General features: G+C 41.1%; 1 protein-coding gene and 1 non-coding gene across 2 annotated transcripts; both read left to right on the forward strand.

Moving 5' to 3' along the window:
• Positions 1–15,109: 15,109 nt before the first annotated feature.
• On the forward strand, positions 15,110–18,947 carry LOC134543187 (uncharacterized). Its single transcript, XM_063388081.1, has 2 exons — positions 15,110–15,294; positions 17,342–18,947. The coding sequence occupies exons 1-2, from the start codon at positions 15,145–15,147 to the stop codon at positions 18,824–18,826; spliced, it is 1,635 nt and encodes a 544-aa protein (XP_063244151.1). The 5' UTR covers positions 15,110–15,144; the 3' UTR covers positions 18,827–18,947.
• Positions 16,422–16,494, forward strand: Trnar-ccu (transfer RNA arginine (anticodon CCU)). Its single transcript has one exon. It is a non-coding gene; the product is annotated as a tRNA-Arg (tRNA).
• Positions 18,948–19,560: the final 613 nt, after the last annotated feature.

Genomic DNA, 19,560 nt, shown 5'->3' on the forward strand with positions numbered 1-19,560 from the left:
AAACGACGTGATATATTAAATAAATCTGATCAAGCTTGTGATGATCACCGTCTCAAACATGAAAGTTACCCTGAGGTTGGTGGTAAAACGGAAGACACCAGAGATCATAATATTTATTATAAAGGTGCAAGGAAGATGGTGGTAGAAGAGAATGATTACACATCATGGAAAGATCCAAACATATTGGTTGACCGGCTAAGACTACTACATGGTTCGCTTTGTGCAGGAAACTATTCGTACATCAAAGAAATATCCTTCATACTCAAGGAACTGAGGAATGTTGGCTACATACAATATTGACTTGTTTTACTTGCATTTGTATAATGTAAAGCAATAAAATAAAAAATTTAAATTATAAGAATGTAATGTTTTTATTTCTTGTATTATGATTTCTTACTAAGACATAGATCTCGTAACTTGTGCTTCCTTTTTGCCTTTTTTAGTTGATGGAGCTTCCAAATGTGCTTCCTTATTCGATGATGCATCCAAAATGTGCTGCCTTTTCGTTGGCGGTGCTTCCAAATGTGCTGCCTTTTCGTTGTCGGTGCTTCCAAATGTGCTGCCTTTTCGTTGTCGGTGCTTCCAAATGTGCTGCCTTTTCGTTGTCGGTGCTTCCAAATGTGCTGCCTTTTCGTTGTCGGTGCTTCCAAATGTGCTGCCTTTTCGTTGTCGGTGCTTCCAAATGTGCTGCCTTTTCGTTGTCGGTGCTTCCAAATGTGCTGCCTTTACGTAGTCGGTGCTTCCAAATGTGCTGCCTTTTCGTAGTCGGTACTTCCAAATGTGCTGCCTTTTCGTTGTCGGTACTTACAAATGTGCTGCCTTTTCGTTGTCGGTGCTTCCAAATGTGCTGCCTTTTCGTTGTCGGTGCTTCCAAATGTGCTGCCTTTTCGTTGTCGGTGCTTCCAAATGTGCTGCCTTTTCGTTGTCGGTGCTGCCAAATGTGCTGCCTTTTCGTAGTCGGTGCTTCCAAATGTGCTGCCTTTTCGTTGTCGGTGCTTCCAAATGTGCTGCCTTTTCGTTGTCGGTGCTGCCAAATGTGCTGCCTTTTCGTAGTCGGTGCTTCCAAATGTGCTGCCTTTTCGTTGTCGGTGCTGCCAAATGTGCTGCCTTTTCGTAGTCGGTGCTTCCAAATGTGCTGCCTTTTCGTAGTCGGTGCTTCCAAATGTGCTGCCTTTTCGTAGTCGGTGCTTCCAAATGTGCTGCCTTTTCGTTGTCGGTGCTGCCAAATGTACTGCCTTTTCGTAGTCGGTGCTTCCAAATGTGCTGCCATTTCGTTGTCGGTGCTTCCAAATGTGCTGCCATTTCGTTGTCGGTGCTTCCAAATGTGCTGCCTTTTCGATGACGGTGCTTCCAAATGTGCTGCCTTTTCGTAGTCGGTGCTTCCTAATGTGCTGCCATTTCGTTGTCGGTGCTTCCAAATGTGCTGCCTTTTCGTTGTCGGTGCTTCCAAATGTGCTGCCTTTTCGTAGTCGGTGCTTCCAAATGTGTTGCCTTTTCGTTGTCGGTGCTTCCAAATGTGCTGCCTTTTCGTAGTCGGTGCTTCCAAATGTGCTGCCTTTTCGTTGTCGGTGCTGCCAAATGTGCTGTCTTTTCGTAGTCGGTGCTTCCAAATGTGCTGCCTTTTCGATGACGGTGCTTCCAAATGTGCTGCCTTTCGTAGTCGGTGCTTCCAAATGTGCTGCCATTTCGTTGTTGGTGCTTCCAAATGTGCTGCCTTTTAGTTGTCGGTGCTTCCAAATGTGCTGCTTTTCGTAGTCGGTGCTTCCTAATGTGCTTCCTTTTTTTGTTGATGGTGCTTCTATTTTTTTAATGTTGTTTTGACTCTAGTATTTTAGTAAATTGTTCTTGATTTGACTAGCATATTATTCAAACCGGTTAATGTATATAAACGAGTCCTAGACAGCAGGACGCTCAGTTTGTTACTGCCGTCGACGGTGTACGGATCACCTAGTTTGTTTCTTCTGGTGCATAAGTCGCGTAATTGCCTGTTCTTGAGACTTCGATGGCATCTTTACCGACTTTAACGTCGAACTCGATGGAGGATGTACTTTCGACTACGGGAACCATGACGTCAGCGCCGACGATGTTGGAGCAGATCCCGTTGGCAACGCCTCCGACAACACTGGAGGAGACTTCGATATGTGCTGTTCCACCATCAGCTGAAGTTTCATCAGCATTGAATACTCAATTAATGAAGAGCGTACTTCGCATCAGTGCAAATACTGTGGTGCATCATTTACTATCACCTCAAATGCTCGCAGACATGAAAGAAGCGGTTGTTCTAATAATGTTCAAAGAATACAATTTCAGTGCAATAAGTGCAATAAACTAATTTCACGTCTCGATAGCTTACATCGTCATTATAAAAAATGCTCCGAGACCTATAATGAACATGGTTATTGATTTGACTCATGTGTTGTACCGGCTAATGAGACTATATAAGTGATATGAACTTCAGTCCGTCTCTGGCTGCGGTGATGATCGGATCGGATAGACATTTAAAGTCATGTAAAAGGCTTAGTCCGTACAATAAGAAGACTGTTTGAATCAAGGAATCCAAAAGGCTTTAGTAATTTGTCTGTGTATTTTTTGTACTTGTAGTAGTGTAGTATGTATGTAATAAAAGTTTTTTTTTAAAGGAACTTGTGGTGTTTTTTATTTTCTCAAACCTGCCACTTTAGTGGTACTTTTTTAAAATATTAAAGTTGTTTTGTATCGGCTAGGGATCGAACCAAGGACCTTAGTCAATCCAATCAATCATTATATGGATTACAAATTTATTTAATGAATTTTGAACTTTTTCCCGAATATCTAGCATTACAATTATGAATTTCCAATATGGTGGTCTTGATGTCTGATAGGATGATGGTAGTAGATGATTTAAAGTCTCTTTAAGAATGATGAACATGGTTTATTGGAATTATTATTTTTTTCATAAAATTAAACATTATTGCATCGATCGAGGATCGAACCAAGGACTGGAGCGGATCGAATCGATATGTAAGTTAATGAGTGATTTATTTAATGAATTTTGGAATTTTTCCCGCTTTTCTAGCTACATTATTACATGATTTCAAGATGGCGGCCGAATTTCAAGATGGCTGGGGGCACCTCCGTAAAAATGATTACTGCACTGTGGCGGGTTAGAATAAAATAATCCAGATGGAAATGCACTCTATAATACAAGTACACACACAAGATGGTGTACAGAGCAGGTGGTAGCTCCTGGTAGCATGTACTGAACATAAAATGTCGGATCCATGATGGACGACAAGGACAAAGTCAAATTTCAAGGTCAAAGTCAATTTTCAAGGTCAAGGTTAAATTTCAAGGTCAGGGTCAAATTTCAAGGTCAAGGTCAAATTTCAAGGTCAAGGTCAAATTTCAAGGTCAAGGTCAAATTTCAAGGTCAAGGTCAAATTTCAAGGTCAAGGTCAAAGTTCAAGGTCAAGGCCAAATTTCAAGGTCAAGGTCAAGGTCAAATTTTAAGGTCAAGGTCAAATTTCAAAGTCAAGGTCAAAGGCCAAGGTCAAAGGCCAAGGCCAAGGTCAAGGTCAAAGGCCAAGGTCAAGGTCAAAGGCCAAGGTCAAGGGCCAAGGTCAAGGTCAAAAGCCATGGTCAATGTTCAATGTCAACAGTTGAGGACAAAAGTATTGTGACCAGATAATTATACTATATGGTATCGGCACACTCTAGCAGACGAAAACAAGATGGTGGTCTCCTGCGGATGAAGACAAGATGGCGGACATGATGTCATACCAGTTGATGATATATACCTTGGTACTGGTGGTGGTAGATCAGTCTAGGTAGCTTTCATGGAGGAAGGATCTGATGTTTACTCTCGCCGGGAATCGAACCAAGGACGGGAATCGATATAATCAAACAGAATTCAAATACGTTAATTTTTTGATGAATTTTGGAATTTTTTTCATTAAAATCGGATAATAAATAAATATTTTCAAGATGGCGTCCAAATTTCAAGATGGCGGACATGACGTCATACTACCTGATGGCATATATGCTTTGAAAAAAAAAGTGGTAGGAGTCAGTCTGCCTGCATCCACCAATGAGGAAGGAGCCTGTCGCCATTTTTAGTTTTTTTTGCACTCACCGGGTTCGAACTGAGGACGGTGATCGATATAATCAATCAGAATTCGAATAAGTTAATTTTTTGATGAATTTTGGAATTTTTTTCATTAAAATCGGATAATAATTAAAGATTTTCAAGATGGCGTCCAAATTTCAAGATGGCGACCGTAACGAAAATTGCAACGGTGACGTCATCATCCGATATGGCGGAAAACACATCACCGGAATTTTCTAGAACACACAATGATGTCATCCAAAATGGCGGATCCAAGATGACAGATCCAAGATGGCCGCCGTGATATACTTGTCCCGTTACATTATGTCCCGTTACGATGTGTCCCGTTACGCTGTGTCCTGTTACGCCGGCTGCACGCACGTAAAAGTGTCACATTACGCTTATCCAAGATGGCCACCGTGACGTCACAATCCAAGATGGCCGCCGTGACGTCAGAATCCAAGATGGCGGTCGGCACCAAGCACCACCGCCTGAGGCCTGATCTAGTATGCCCTATTATATACTACTATATATATATATATATATATATATATATATATATACACGCCATTGCTGATTACACAGAATGTCAGAAAATTAGGACAAAAAAGATTAATACGCAAACAGACAGAAAACGAACCAAAATAAGCAAATGTCAAAATTTAAATGTATAGACTGTGCACGGAATTCCATGTGAAAAATTTTTCAGAAAGAATGCCATAGCACAGACGAACACAAGACAAGAAGACAGTTGCAACGATAACAGCAAAAATAAAGACCCACCAGCTATGATAACACGGGCTACTTTTTGTGTTCTTTTTTTTTCTTCTTCGGGGTTTGTCCAATGGGAACGCATAAGCATGAATGGATGCATGATGGCGTGTGTTCCAGCATCTCTCTTGCAGCCTCTCTGAGAACGAGGTTGACCTACACGCGGACAGAGCATGCCCAACGTCCGAGTTATTTCGCTTCTGCGAAGGTTACTTATTCTGTGCCGGAAGCGAAGCTGACGAAAGACTCAGATCCCCTTCCCTAACCCCCTTTCGGCCCGTCGCCGTTTCGCCGTAAATCAGCCGCCGGGGCTCGCCGATGACGTAGCGGACGTGTTCGACATGTGCGGGGCACGTGTTCCCCTCCCTTCCCCTCCTCTATCCCCTCTCCCCCACGCTGCCTTCACCAAGAGTCGCCGCCGCTCCGAACGGTGAATAATTCAGCGCGCGCACACTCCCTCCATCGTTAATTATTATAAACATCGCATGTATTATCTTTGAATAGCGTCGGCACCTTGGAGGAGGATTTGGCGTTTGATCGGCATCTGAAAGGCGTCTTGGTGTGTGGGTGGGACTTTGACGGAGCTGTCATTCTGGAAGTCATTGCGTCATCCACATCTAAATAAGGGATTCGTCACCGCCATATCTTATCTACTATTGCCTTGCTATGATTTTTATACGGAAATACTTATCTATCCAGATCAGCATAGCAAATTGCATTATAATGTTTGATTTATTGCTCTGTATATCCTGGTATTAATGAACTGCATCCAGAGTGTAGTGTAGAGTCACGATAGTCGACTTCAAAAAGGGTCCAAAGCTAAAGTCCTGTGGTTTGTCTATCCATACGACTTAATAATCTTCTAGATATACCTATTGTTACGAGCGCATTGGGAAGCAGAAAGTAACGCGTGCGGGCAGTCTGGCATGGCGGCCTCGCACGGCCAATGACGTCACGCGCGCATACCTTTGGGGATTAAGGCGGCCCTACCCCGCCACCCCTTCTTTCCCACGCTCCCTCCTTTCTCGACGGTGTCATCTATCCCTTAGCGAACTGGTTTCAGAGGCCGCCGCGTGACCAATTAAAACAATTAAAAAAAAAATCAGTGACGGGGGAGAAGATGTACGTGTGACGCATTCGACAAAAAAAAAATTTAAATATGAGAGAGTCTTTCAGTACTCGCCATAGATGTGCAAAACCATTACCTCGATAAATAGCAAATCCGTGTGTTCTCACGTTTGGAAATAAAACTTCGAAAATGAAACTCGGACACGAAATTGAAAGTAGAAATGATTAAAATAATGCCGAGCGTTTTAATGTATACGCATATTGTGTTTTCAACAACATTTCTTGGACGAGAATCACACGTAGTTTCCGCACCCGCCGCTAGAAGTCACCCGACTGTCGAATCATTCCATTTTGCAGAGCGAAATCTTAAACTGTACAACGAAACGGCTCGGACAAAAGCTAAAGAGACTTGGGAAAAAAAAAAAGTATTAAACCCCGGATTTGGACCTGCTTTTCGACAAGTAAATTTTATAAAAATACTTACCATCATGTTAAAATTAATTAAGCACACAATACTATAAATTTTCCCTTTGTTTTTTTTTTTGTGAACTTTAATTCACGTCAATGCGTCCACAGATGGCAGCACTATGGCTTGTTACACATTTCCGTTCCGTTACTTCGGTCGCATTCACGCGAAATCACTCGCACCAAATGCCGTGTACCGAGAGCTGAAATCTTACGCATCCAAAATTAAAAAAAAAAAGTAATGAAAATCCAAAGTATTTATGATAATGGTAATGAATGGCCGGGATCGCGTGCCGCGTCTCGGAAGGGGGAGAGGAGGAGGGGGGGGGGGTAGGCGCTCCGCGGCTACCGTCTGCAGGCGCGGCCGCAGTCGAAGCCGTGAGAAGAGAGCGACCAATGGCCGGCGGCGAGTTGGACGGGAGTTCATCTCCTCCGCGTGCAACTCCCGCTTCCACAGAAATCGCCCATAAACGTCGGTTCTGCCCGCACCCCCGCGGCGCTAGGAAGTTGGAGGAGGGGGGCAGTGGGGGGAGAGAGAAAATAACTAAGAAAAATAATTTAAAAATCTTTTTTTAAAAATAAACACGCGGTTGTTTCCCTTTGGAATTCCAAACCCCAACTGGTATTGTAATTACAATGGGTTGTTTCCCTTGCAACAGACCTTTGGTATTTTTTCCTCCCCCCCCCCCCCTTCTCTGTGGGGTGGTAATAACTCTGCAGGGATGGTCAGCGATGACCGCGGGCGCATGCGTAAAGCGGGTAGCCGGCTGAAGGAATTATCGGAGGAATATCTTTTTCTCTCCTTGTGGGAGATGTGATATCTGGCGTTGTTAAATTACGGGGCTACTGATGGAGGTGCCCCTGAGGGGTGATGGGTTGTGAAAAAGGGGGGGGGGGGGTAGGTGTGCATGGCAGCATGTGGCACGCAGCAATCAGTATTCCTTCCTTCCTTTCCCCTTCTTCTTACTCCGTACACGGGAATCTGTTAGGTTATGCGGGAGAGAGAGACAGAGAGAGAGATAGTAAAGGTAAGTTCACAATTTTTTTTTTGGTGTACGTTAAGGGGGTCCAGGCCAAGCCGTTGGGCAATTTCAAGTATTTTGATACCACTTGCAATAAAGCTTCTGTGCTAATTTTTTTGGGTCGATATGGCATAGGAATTAGTTCTAGCTACTTGTTGAAGTCAACAATCGTGAACTTGTGTGGTTATCACAATAATTGTAGTCGTTGGCGTTAAACAATAAGTCATTTCCTCGCGGCTCTTAAAGACTTAGAGCCCGTTAGTAAATAAGTGCTTGCAACTGGGTATAGAACGTCTGGGTGATATGATTTATGCTTTGACTTGCCAAAAACTGGGATGAATAGTTAAAAATTATAAATATGGCAAAAATATGTAAAATTCCAAGATGGCGGTCCTTAATCCCCCTTAGTACGCCAACGTAAGAACGAATGCGCAGTTGCCGAAACGGGTTTTGATATTTAACTTTATTTTATTATTCCCTAAAGAAAAATACTCACCTTCGCAATTATTCTTAGAGACCTGCAAAGTGCGTGTTATTTGCTGGCTGATGAATGAACTCCACACATTTGTGTACAAATAACGGCCGAATTCAGAGTCGTCTTTCGAAAGCTTAGCCTACTCTCGTTCAACCTGGCAACCTCTCCACCTCCCGTACTTCATAAACGCCTTTCGAGTGATTGCCAGCTGGGAGCCGGTTCCACTCCGCTTTCGGCAGAGATCTGGCAACACTGCACAACATTTTCTCGCATGAACTGTTCACAAGGGGAGGACACGACTTGGGAAATTCGCTTGGGTATGATCCCCGGTGTGTCAGTAGTGTACCTTTAGGGAGTTCACCCCTTAAAATGTAATAAAGCGCATAGCCAGCCAATTGCGAGAGAAAAAACATTAGTAAATGTAAGCACAGTTTATATGCTTGTAAAGTTCCACTCTGACCAACGGTGCAGTGGCCTAGGTGATAGCGTACATGCTCATTGGTCAAACGCTCCGGTTTTGATTCTCGCTGTCACTTATTTATAATTTTAAATATTAATAATAATAATTTTAATACAATAACTTATTTTATGTATTAGATAATTCTATATCTAATGCCCACTGGCTGCTGCCACAGTTTACCTTCCGGCCGCATTGCGTGTGATTGGGTCATTTGAATCTTGTAATGATGTTGGTTTCTCTTGTCCTTCGGGGCACGCCGAACCCATCTGTGGTCCAACTAAAATGAAGTTCAAGTGTATAATATTGTGTACCCTAGCCTATCTCCAAATAATTATGCGAAATTTGCAGGTCTGTACTTTTTAATTTATATATCAATCTACTCACTTTTCTTTCACTTCACCTACACGTGTTTTCAAAACAAAACAAAAATATGAATTATGAAATCACCTTTCTTGCTCTCTGTTAGCCTCCTATTGGTAGATTGCCTTAATTATGACTGGTACCTTGCAGATCTACAAGTCTGTGTCTTTTGTTCAACGGTTGCGGCCACATATAAACTTTGGTTCCGGACTGCAAATGATTGGGTAGCATGCATTATATATTTGTGTTATTGTCGAACTATCTTTGATCCAACGAAAATGTTATCAAAACCACGAGGAATTTTGCAGGTCCGTATTTATTGGGTAACGTCACAATTACAACGTCGTAAAAAATTAAAATTTCTGCAGATTTTCACAGGTCTGCGCGATCTAGAAGGGTTCACACACGGAATATAAGCTACAAAAGTGAACAGAACCGTCATAACAATGTTAAAAAAATTTCACCTCTAATTTACGAAGAACCTTGGTTACACATTATCCAGGGATCTTCGTAAAATTTTCGGACATGAATCCAAAAGAATATATTCGGTATATTAACAAAACATTAAAATAACTGGTTAAGTTCACAGTAAGAACATGTTATTTTGTCCAAGTGTGTGTTAACCTTTGTTTAGAACGAAATGAACACACAACTCGGAAGACGAAATAGGGAGAAGTGTCTACGAAGATTCAGTTATTTGAAATTACCAATTACTAGAAACCCGGAAAATTCGCGGGTTCAATGACCTCCAGGATAGACTCCAATATCCTCTTCACACTCTGGCCAATGCCAACTGTTCATTGGCTGTTGACTTGTGAGTCGTCTCGACTGGGTGGCATGTGATTCGACACCTCTATGCGTGAGAGTCTCTAATTGGCCCTCAGTCCTCTCCAGATTAACAGTGAACCAATGACAAAAGCAGCACTAAGGTATAATTATTTGAATTTTAGCATAACACGAAATGAACCCGCGAATTTTTCGGGTCTCTACCAATTACTATTCGTTTGAGTTAAATTCTTTCTTGAAAAGGCAGTAAATTTACTGTAATTTCAACAGAATTTTTTTACGCACGGGTTTTGAGTCTAAGTTTATTTTCCGAACCCTGAACCAACCTTAAGACGTCGTGAGAGGTTGTTTAAAAAAAGCCTAAAGGGTAAGGGGGTGGGTGGAGAGGCCCGTTAATGACTCCTGGCCCATATTCCACCCGCAGGGCTGCCGCGTAACGCACGCACGGAGGGTCGGTACAGCTACCGGGCTTTGGCGGCCGGCATGATTATAATGAACGCGCGTGCGTGACGTGCACACACTCCGGCACCCTGGGGTGCTCCGTGTCTTGCCCGCACTTGCTCCCCTCCCCTTCCACTCCGGGGGGCAACTCCAGCTCCCTCCCTCGGCCATCTCCTTGTCTTGCCCGCTTCCTCCCCCTCCCCATGGGGGGGCAACTTCAGCCCCCCTCCCCCCCTCATGGCTCGTGGCATCCGGCGAGTCTGTGCACGACGTTCAGACAGAGGAGACTTTTAGAGTGTGCCTCCGAGCCAAGTTCTGGGAAATGATCAAACAAAGTATGTATCCGTTCAGATGTCTCATTCGGACAGAACATAATCAGAAAATGGATACACACACACACAGATAAATAATGTATTATTGTTAATAATGTATTATTGTATAAGTAAATAATGTATTATTGTTATTTCATTGATAATGAATTGATTTAAAATTGACAAATTTAGTTATTATATTTTTTTAAGTGTCTTTTGTCATGTGTTTATGTTTGTGTTGTCCCATTTTATTGTTGTGTTATTATTGTGTTTTGTGTATGTTATTGTTATTTTTTTGTAATATTTGTTAAGTGCCCACCTGTTAAAGGCTCTGGCTGTTGGTAGGCACTCAAATAATTATAATAAATAAATTAAATATATATATATGTGTGTGTGTGTGTGAGCGAGCATAAACACGTGCAGCAATGACACTACAGTGTGACAAGTAAGACATAACATAATGCTGGCGTGAAGTTTTGGAAATTTAGGCATGAATTTAAAAAAAAAATTCAAATTTAATGATAAAGACAGACGATTATCTTCAATATAGTTCTTATAGATCGCATGGCAGTTTTTTTATTGCTACGCAATCATAACAGAAGCGTTGTAGCATGAAAAAATTAAATATTTACACGTTGTAATGGTTGTGAAATGTAGCCTGCATTGCATCAAAGTTCATTCTGAATAATCACATATTTCAAAATTAGAACAGGCTTATTTCACTTTGCAAATCATTTATTACGCAGTAAGTAATGTTTATTTGATATTTTTTTTTTTTTAGAATTAGCAAAATATTGTGAATAATAATTCAATAACATTATTAATATTACATCGTCTACTAGAGACCCCGCCCCTGATTCACACGGATGCGATCTACTATTGTGTCGTCATTTAGATTTAATGAGTAAGTACTTACAAGTAGCATGTGATATGTGGTAAAGTTCAACTTTTACCTAAATTAAATGCTTAAAATAAATTACCTTTTTAATTAGATAAGAATTAATACTATTTATACTATTAATTATTTTAGCCAATTTTGAAAGATAAATTGGTTGATGTGAGTTATCCTTAGAAGATAGACATAAGCTATAGATTTGCTGTGGGGCTTTTTGAGCCCTAAAAATTCTGTGGTTCATTAACTTGATGTATAAGTCATGTAAGCGCCCTAAAAGCGTCTTTTTACGACTTGATTACAAAACATCGAGATTTCGCTACTATCTTTAAATTTAATATGACTGTATTATACACATGAACCTTTTGGAAGAAATTCTCTAAATAATTGTGGATATTGCATCAAAATATATTGTGTAATTTAGAAGAAGTAAGTCAACAAACAGACATACGCAGAAAGTGACTACGTTTTATACTATTTAAAAAGATTAAATATAAAGATTCTTGCCAAAACGTTGCAAAAAAAAAAGAAGGAAAAAAAGCTAGAACCTCCTGTGCAAGGCTGCAAGCACTGTGCACGTAATGACTAATCATTCCAATGTCTGTACACTGAGAACAATTTTCACACCCTCAATTTACGAAGAACGCTGGTTACAACTTATCCAGGAATCTCCATTAATGAAAGGCTATTTTATTGAATTTAGGACACGCAGTTCACTCTCCTTGATCATGAAACCAAAAGAATATTCTTAGTATACGTACTAGCTAAACATTTAAAAGCTGGTTAAGTCTACAGCAAGAACACTCTTCGTTTTGCCAACGTGTGTGTTTACCTTTGTTTAGAATGAAAAGTACAACGAGCTAGTGAAAATACGGCGTAGTTTCTAAGAAGATTCGGTTATTTGAAATCACGCAGAACTCTTTGCTTATTTGAGTTAAATTTTACGTTAAAAAAATCCTTAAATTTACTGCAATTTCTAACAGTGAGGTGTACTTGAAGTGAGTGTGTCTTTGCTAACTCACCTGTCCGACAGGATCTGGACAAATTAGGTAGTTTTTCGCCCCGTGTTGGGGAGGAATCTACCCTTTGAAGACCCCAACAGTCCAACCCACCCCGCCGCGCACGTGAAGGAACCACAAGTAAAACGATAATTTTGCGGGAGCCGTTAAGAGATTTGGCCGATGGCGGTTTTGGATTTTTTTTTTTTTTTGTATTTAAGTGAATCGGGTCCGGCGCTCATTCATGTCTTCCCGGGCATTTACGGGCCAAAGTGTAAAATGAAGGGGTTCGATTCGCAGCATCCCCGTGAATCTTTTGTTCGCTTCCCTCCAAGTGGATGAACCGCCCTGCCCCCTCCCCGCCCACGAAATGGCCGCGAAACAGCGGGTGCGCTCCCATATCATTAGGACACAAATGATACTTCCTGTTCGGATACCCAAACCGTTCGAGAGAATTAAAAAAAACCAAGACTGTAATATGCCTAGTCTTTTCTATAAATGCAGTGAATAAAAACGTTTCTTTTTAAATTCAGTTTAGTGCCGATACACAAAGTATATAACATTAGCGTGTTTTTCTTTTTCTTTTTCATTTCGGGGAAATCTGAACCTTTATTTATTTTTTCCCAGAACGTGTGATTACACATTTTCGAATCATTTCCGAACGGCAGACGTATTCCCCTCCCCCTCCTTTCCACAAAACATACGAACTGGCGCGTCGAAGCAGTGCTATACACAAAGCGCGCTGCCTCGGGCCAGAAACAGTAAGGGACTTCTACCTGGAAGAAGTGTTGGTTTGGGAAAAAGGGAGAGGGGGAGATTCGAGGTCAGAGCGAGAGTTTCAGGGAGGAATGGTTTCGGGGTCGGAGAGTTTCGGAAATGTTCCTTTTCTCCGCGTCCCGTGCGCGGGAAACGGTAACGCAAATTCCGCCCGCGGGATTTTTTTTTCATTTTTCCGTGAGATGAAAAGAAACCATTCCCGATTCGGGAGCTTTATCCCCCTCTTTAATAGCTTTAGCGCTTTGGGCATGAATAACTTTTGATTTTTTTTATGGTGATATTCGAATGTAACAGGTACGCTGAAAATATTTATTTATTTCTTTAACATTGACGGCTCGGTCTCACACGCCATGTTGATTTTTTTGTTAATTTTCGTTTTAATTTTATTTTATGGCTATTTATAAAATTTTAACTCTATACCTCAATTGCATTTGTTGTTCTGCAATAAATATTTTTCACTTAGTATAAATATCTTGGGTGTAAAACGAGGCGCAAATATTCGATATTATTTGTCACGCAATTTCAGAGTATTGCTAAAATCTTACAATTAATATAAAAGTATTTGCTTAATTCCAAACATTTCTGCTAAATAAATATACAATATAGATATTCTAGTGCGTAAAAGAGTTATTTCATAACAAAACCGTTTAAGAATGATATAAATTTTTTTAGTGGTTATGCATAGGCCTTTTAATTTTTTTAGTATAAGATTAAGTTTCTGATTTTTAAACCATTGTTTCAGAGTTTTTGAAGATATATTTTACCCTGATGAAATCACACTTGCCTCCTTTTTTCATTTAATGAGGTAGACAATTTAAAAAAATTTTAAACCTTACATATTTCATTTTAAATTAGGTTATGCCACCGTTTACACTAACACTTTCATTATTATGCGGTATTTTTCGTAATAAATACTTTAAATTATCTCGAAAAAAACGTATTTCATATATTCAAAAATAACCATAGCAGTAATATAGTTTGAAGGGCTACTGGCAATGTTTCCTGGTTGTATGTATTGTGACATCACGACGACTTTCTTGGATGATGACATCACCATTGCACTTTTCGTTACGGTCCCCACATTGGATTCTGACGCCACTGCGGCCATCTTGGATAACCGTGACTTCGACATTTGACCTTGACCTCAGCCGCCATCTGGAATTCTAGAACGTTCAACCATTTTGGATTCTAGAACGTTGCACTTTTCGTTATGACCGCCATCTTGAAAATCCGAGTTTTTAAGTCTAGAAATTCAGGAAAATATCTATAATTTTTAAAAATTATTTAATAAAATTTCTATATAAAAAATCTCCACAATTTTGAAATTTGGTTTGCCATATTCAAATTCCATAATTATTATGTCTTAGTAAAAAAATTTAATTTCATAAAAAAATTACGAAATCTATAAAAAGAACTTATACCATTTTTTAATTTGTCCTCCATTTTTAAAATACTTTATCCTATTTTAATGAAACAAATATGATATATAAACAATTATTTAAATAAAATTGTATTAATTTGACAAGTGACATTTGACATTGACCTTTGCCTTGACCCTTGACCTTGAATTTTTACCAGACCTTTGATCTTGACCATGAATTTTGACCTGTCACCATCTTGAATTTAATCATCTTGGAATCGACTTCTACAATCCCCCGAATGTTGCAATTTTCGTTACGGCCGCCATATTGAAAATCCGTTATTATACGATTTTAACGAGAAAAATTTTAATTGTACTAAAAAAAATCCAGGATAGTTTCGCTACCATAAAGTTTCATTTGGCCCACCATCACGCTTGTTACGTCCCCCCCCCCCCCCCCCGGGATGATCACAAAAGTTACTATATACGAGTTAATGGCGCCAGACGCGGGTTCGCCGTCTGGAAGAAACAGAACGAAAAAAAAAGTGAGCTCTGCGCATGCGAAAAATTTGAGCGACATGTCGGCAACGGATTGGACATCAAAATCCGTTTCCTTTGAAAAAATGAGGGACTGGCCGTGTCCTATCGTGCTCTAGGTATACGGTTAGGGTGCAGGGCGTAGCACATTCAGTGTAGGCCTGCCTGAAGATTTATTTTTGTGTCTTGGAATACCGGCTGAACAATTATTTTTTGCACACGGGTTCCCCCTCCTCCCCACCGAGAGGCCAGCAGTGGCCGCGGCATTGTTGCGCCTGAGGGACAATGCCACCGACGTCTCCCCGGACACAGAGAGAGCAGGGAGTCGACGGCGGCGATGAGCGGCTACCAGGACCTGCTGGGGGAGGACCCCTCGCCCACGACGCCGCGCAGGGGGGTGTGCTACCGCATAGACCGGAACGCCGGGCGGTTCCAGCACCTCATCGTGGCGCCGTGCTACCGCGAGGATCCGCCCGTCGCCTACGTGGTACCGTCCCCCCCCCCCTGGCCCCGCGCCCCGCTCGACTGTCACTCCTCCACATCTCTCCACCTGGGAGGCATGAGACGACACTGCGTCCACTTTCGGGCGGGAACGCTCTTTCAACCACGAACATTGTCCACCCTCTGACGTTCTTTCTAACGGCGTTGCAATTCACGCATTTCTGTTAGAAAATAGTTGAGTAAACAAGTGAAGAACTCTTTGTAATTATTTAAACTGCTCCCGTTAAATATATATGGTTTCCGTGACAGTGTCTGATGCCTCCGAGGTACGGATATATAAATTTAATATAACATGTTTATACGGGCTGATTAAAAATGCAATCTCTCGCACGTACGCACGCACACATTAAGCGCACCGTTCTTGATGTGTCTTTTGTGCCGTATTAACCTTTCATAAGTTAGCTGTGTGATTGCTATCTAGAAACAATCCCGGCGAATGTTTGCGGACTTAATGATGTTGATTATTTTTCTTTTAATTTTTTTTTCTCATTCCTATTATTTAAAGACTATAATCTAAAAATTGTAACATGATTGCTTCCTTGCATCTGTTGTTCTGTCACTGATATTTTAACAGATATTCACTGAGTGTAATATAAGGGATGTAAATATTCGCGCAACTGTTCGTAATTATCATCCCTTGCGCGTCTTTTTACATCCTTTAAATTAAACGTAGTGCATGTCTGTTGGAAATATTAGTGACATAACAACAAGTGCAAGGGGAACTATCGTGTTAGAATTTCAGAAAGAGTAGTTCCGGATGCTATTTTTGGAATTTAGTTGTCTTCTGTAGTATAGAAGTGATCTAACAACACAATACCGAGGTCTGCACCTGGGATTTAATTTTTCCACAAGTGGAAATCTCAACCCAGACGGTTATCGAACCTAGTACCTTTGGCTCACTAACCAGGCGCTTGAACCACAGTTACGTCATATAACACTTGTATACATATACTAAATATAAATACACGCAAGTAATATTTATATATAGTGTATGTTGAAGGTATCAAAGTTAAAAGACTCACTGACAGTGAAAAAAAAATTAGCAAGGCTTATTAAAAGTGTTCAGACTAACTGAAGTATATCTTATGGTGTAAAAACCCTTAGCACATATCAGCCCCTGTGGCCTAATGGATAAGGCACCGGTCTCCTAAACCGGGGGTTGTGGGTTCGTGTCCCACCGGGGGTACTTCAAGCATTTTCTTTTGTGTAAATTGCAAGTTAATGATGATGTCTAGGGAGTGAAGTTGTGTAACACTGAAGTCCGTCCAGAAAATAAGCAACTAAATGTACTATCTGGGCAAAGTAATACTGAACAAGACTTTAATCAACCATAAGAAGTAAACATTATACTTGCACCATTTATTTGCGCTTAAACAACCTGCCGGATATGTGTCCTGTGAATTCTTCTGTTCAGTTAATTAATTAACATTTTCCGTAATGATGGGAAACATGAGATCGACTCTTACAAAGAACACTTGTTCCTTTTGCGGATAGAACTAAGTTTGGTGCATAGTTATTACTTGCAGTGCCTTCTTAAAAATTAGTGATGATTAAGTGAATAAGCTCACCCGATGTTGGTTCTTGAGACTTCACCCCAAAATGATTCCTAATTTCAGCAAATTGTTGACAAAGTGGTTTTGAGTCCATTATCACCAGAAATACTTTTTTTAACGACCAAAACTTTTGCAGTATATCCAAATCACGTTTGGTGTTTAATGATGCTTAATATACCGTTTCACATAAGAACTATTTAAGTTTCAAATAAACATTAGATAGATGTAGAGCAGGAATACCATTACAGTTAATTTAAATAAAATTCCTAGCTTATGTCTGAAGTGTTTTTTTCTCTCACAAAATAATGACAGTCATATTGGTGAGGTATGGACTTTACTATACAACACTCATGCGGTAAACTGAAACCAAATCACGGAATTTTGAGAAATTCTTTTTAATAATTGTAAAATTATGGGTTGCGCTCATTTGAAGCCCAGAAACAATGTAATATATTTTTTTCAAGTCATACAACATTGCAGGGAAGGCCAATGGTTGATTACGGAGTCTTCACGTCCATGCCAAGTGGGATGTTCGAAACCCACACTTTGCCGCCTGCTTTTGTGCCGAAGAAGGACAAGCAGTCTCTACCGAAGAAAGGTTCCGGTATCCTGCTGCAAGATGACAACGTAGATTTATTTTCAAGAGAAAATTTAGACCTATTTTCCAACCCAGTTGCACGAGACCTCCTGCTGGATAGGGCATGTTCGAGTGCCTTCTCAGAGGACGAACCCGTGATATTTCCCAAGGAACTTGAGACCCACATCCTGCCAACAGACGGCGAGCTTACTCCTATTTTAACTAAATTTAGTTCAGGGATTCTGCTGGAGAAGAACGAAGCAAAAATCCTCACAAAAAATAAACCAAAAACATTTTCTAAGAAAGTTGAGACAGGGAGTTTTCCAAAAAAGAACACGTCAAAAACTGATAAAACTTCCAAAAGAAATGTATTACCAGAGAATAAGGCTACAAACATGTTCGCAGAGAACGATCTGGAAAATAATTCAAAAGAAGATTTAGGCATAATGTCAAAAGACGAGACAAACCTTTTTTCAGAGGAGGCTAAGGAAGACACCCTGCCAGATAAGGCCGAACTGAGTTCCTTCTCAAACAAATCTCCTGAAAATATGTCGGTAAATTCAAACCAAAGCATTGTTTCAAAATATGAACCAAACAAATCTCTCAAGAAGATTGAGCCAAACATAATGCTACAGAAGGACGATTTGGAAGTATCTCAAAAGAAAAAAAATACGGAAAAACTGAGAGAGTTGAGAAGACCATCCATGATTCCGAATAAGTTCAAGAAAGGCAACCTAATGGATGATACCATAACACGTACCATATCGAATAATGCGCCCAAAACATCTCCAAAGAAGGTTGATGCAGGTGCCCTATCGGAAACGTACCAGCTATCAGCCCCGAGGACGTTCACGCGAGGAAAAGCCGGTGGAGGTATCACAGCGAAGAACCAGTCTGAGGGAACCCCAAGTGACGGTAAGCCAGACACACTGCCGGAAGTCCAGCCGACCATGGGCCCTCGTAGGGTTGAGCCAGGCATTCAGAAGAAAGTCCGGTTGGCAGAAATCAAATCGACCATCCCCTCTGAAAGAGACGGGCCAGACAACTCCCGGAGGAAGACAAAGGCCGGTAATCTTCAAAATCGGGACAGCTCCCGGAAGAAGGCTGACGCTGGTGTTCGGCCGAAGAAGGACCGTCTGCCGGCAGATGAAGCTTCACCCGGTGACGGGAGCTGGTGTCGGCACGACGACGACGACGACGTCACCGCCTCCTTCATCGCCGTCCTGTCCACGCAGATGTCCGAGCTGATGTACACGTGCGAATTCGCCAGCAGGATCATCGAGAGCACCGTCGACGTTGTGGACCTCAACGCCCTCGCAGTCAAGCGGGCGCTGAGGCAACCTTCTGCCATGGTGGACGGTTGCCTCTCGTCTTCACACATCTTCTGACAGATCAGAAAATAATTTCTGTCTCTGTCCTTTAAATCTATCGCTGTTAAATGAATTTGTGATGTTTCCATCTATGATTTTTCATCTCATTTTAACATTAAACACTTCTTTATAAAAAAAATTGGTTGTCTGTAAAAGTCGGTTTACGGACGATAGTTGAACGTGACAGCGTCATAACAAAACATTGATGAAATGACTGCATACTTTTATGAATAAAATTGAATAATTTTTATTTTAATAATAAAAGAATAAATACTTGAAATTATACTAGTAATCAGATTTTTAAAATGCAAGAATATTTAACCTTTATTGCCGAAATTGTTGTTGTAATAAGCAATGAAAACCACATTAACTTTTTCACTTCATTTTATAAACAGTCGAGTGGAAGAGAGATAGATGCGGCGCAAGCGTACAATGAGCGTAACGGGACACAGCGTAACGGAACAATGTGCGTAACGGGACACTTTTTCGTGCGTGCAGCCGGCGTTCATCGATTTATTAGACGTTGTCAGGTCAAAAACCTCTTGGACATTGTGGTTGTTAGAGACGAGAAGGTACAACCAGTGGCTGGTGAATGTTGACAAACCCGCGCCGGGCTTGCTCGCGACTGCACACTCCTGCAGCCACGCGCCAGGAACATGATTCCACTGCGAAGTCGAGGAGCCAAGTGGACTTACAACCAACTGTTCACGAGCCAGCAACGAGGCAAAAGTTTCACACGTGGCGTGTAGCAA

Source organism: Bacillus rossius, assembly GCF_032445375.1.
Source record: "Bacillus rossius redtenbacheri isolate Brsri chromosome 9 unlocalized genomic scaffold, Brsri_v3 Brsri_v3_scf9_2, whole genome shotgun sequence".
NCBI lineage: Eukaryota > Metazoa > Arthropoda > Insecta > Phasmatodea > Bacillidae > Bacillus > Bacillus rossius.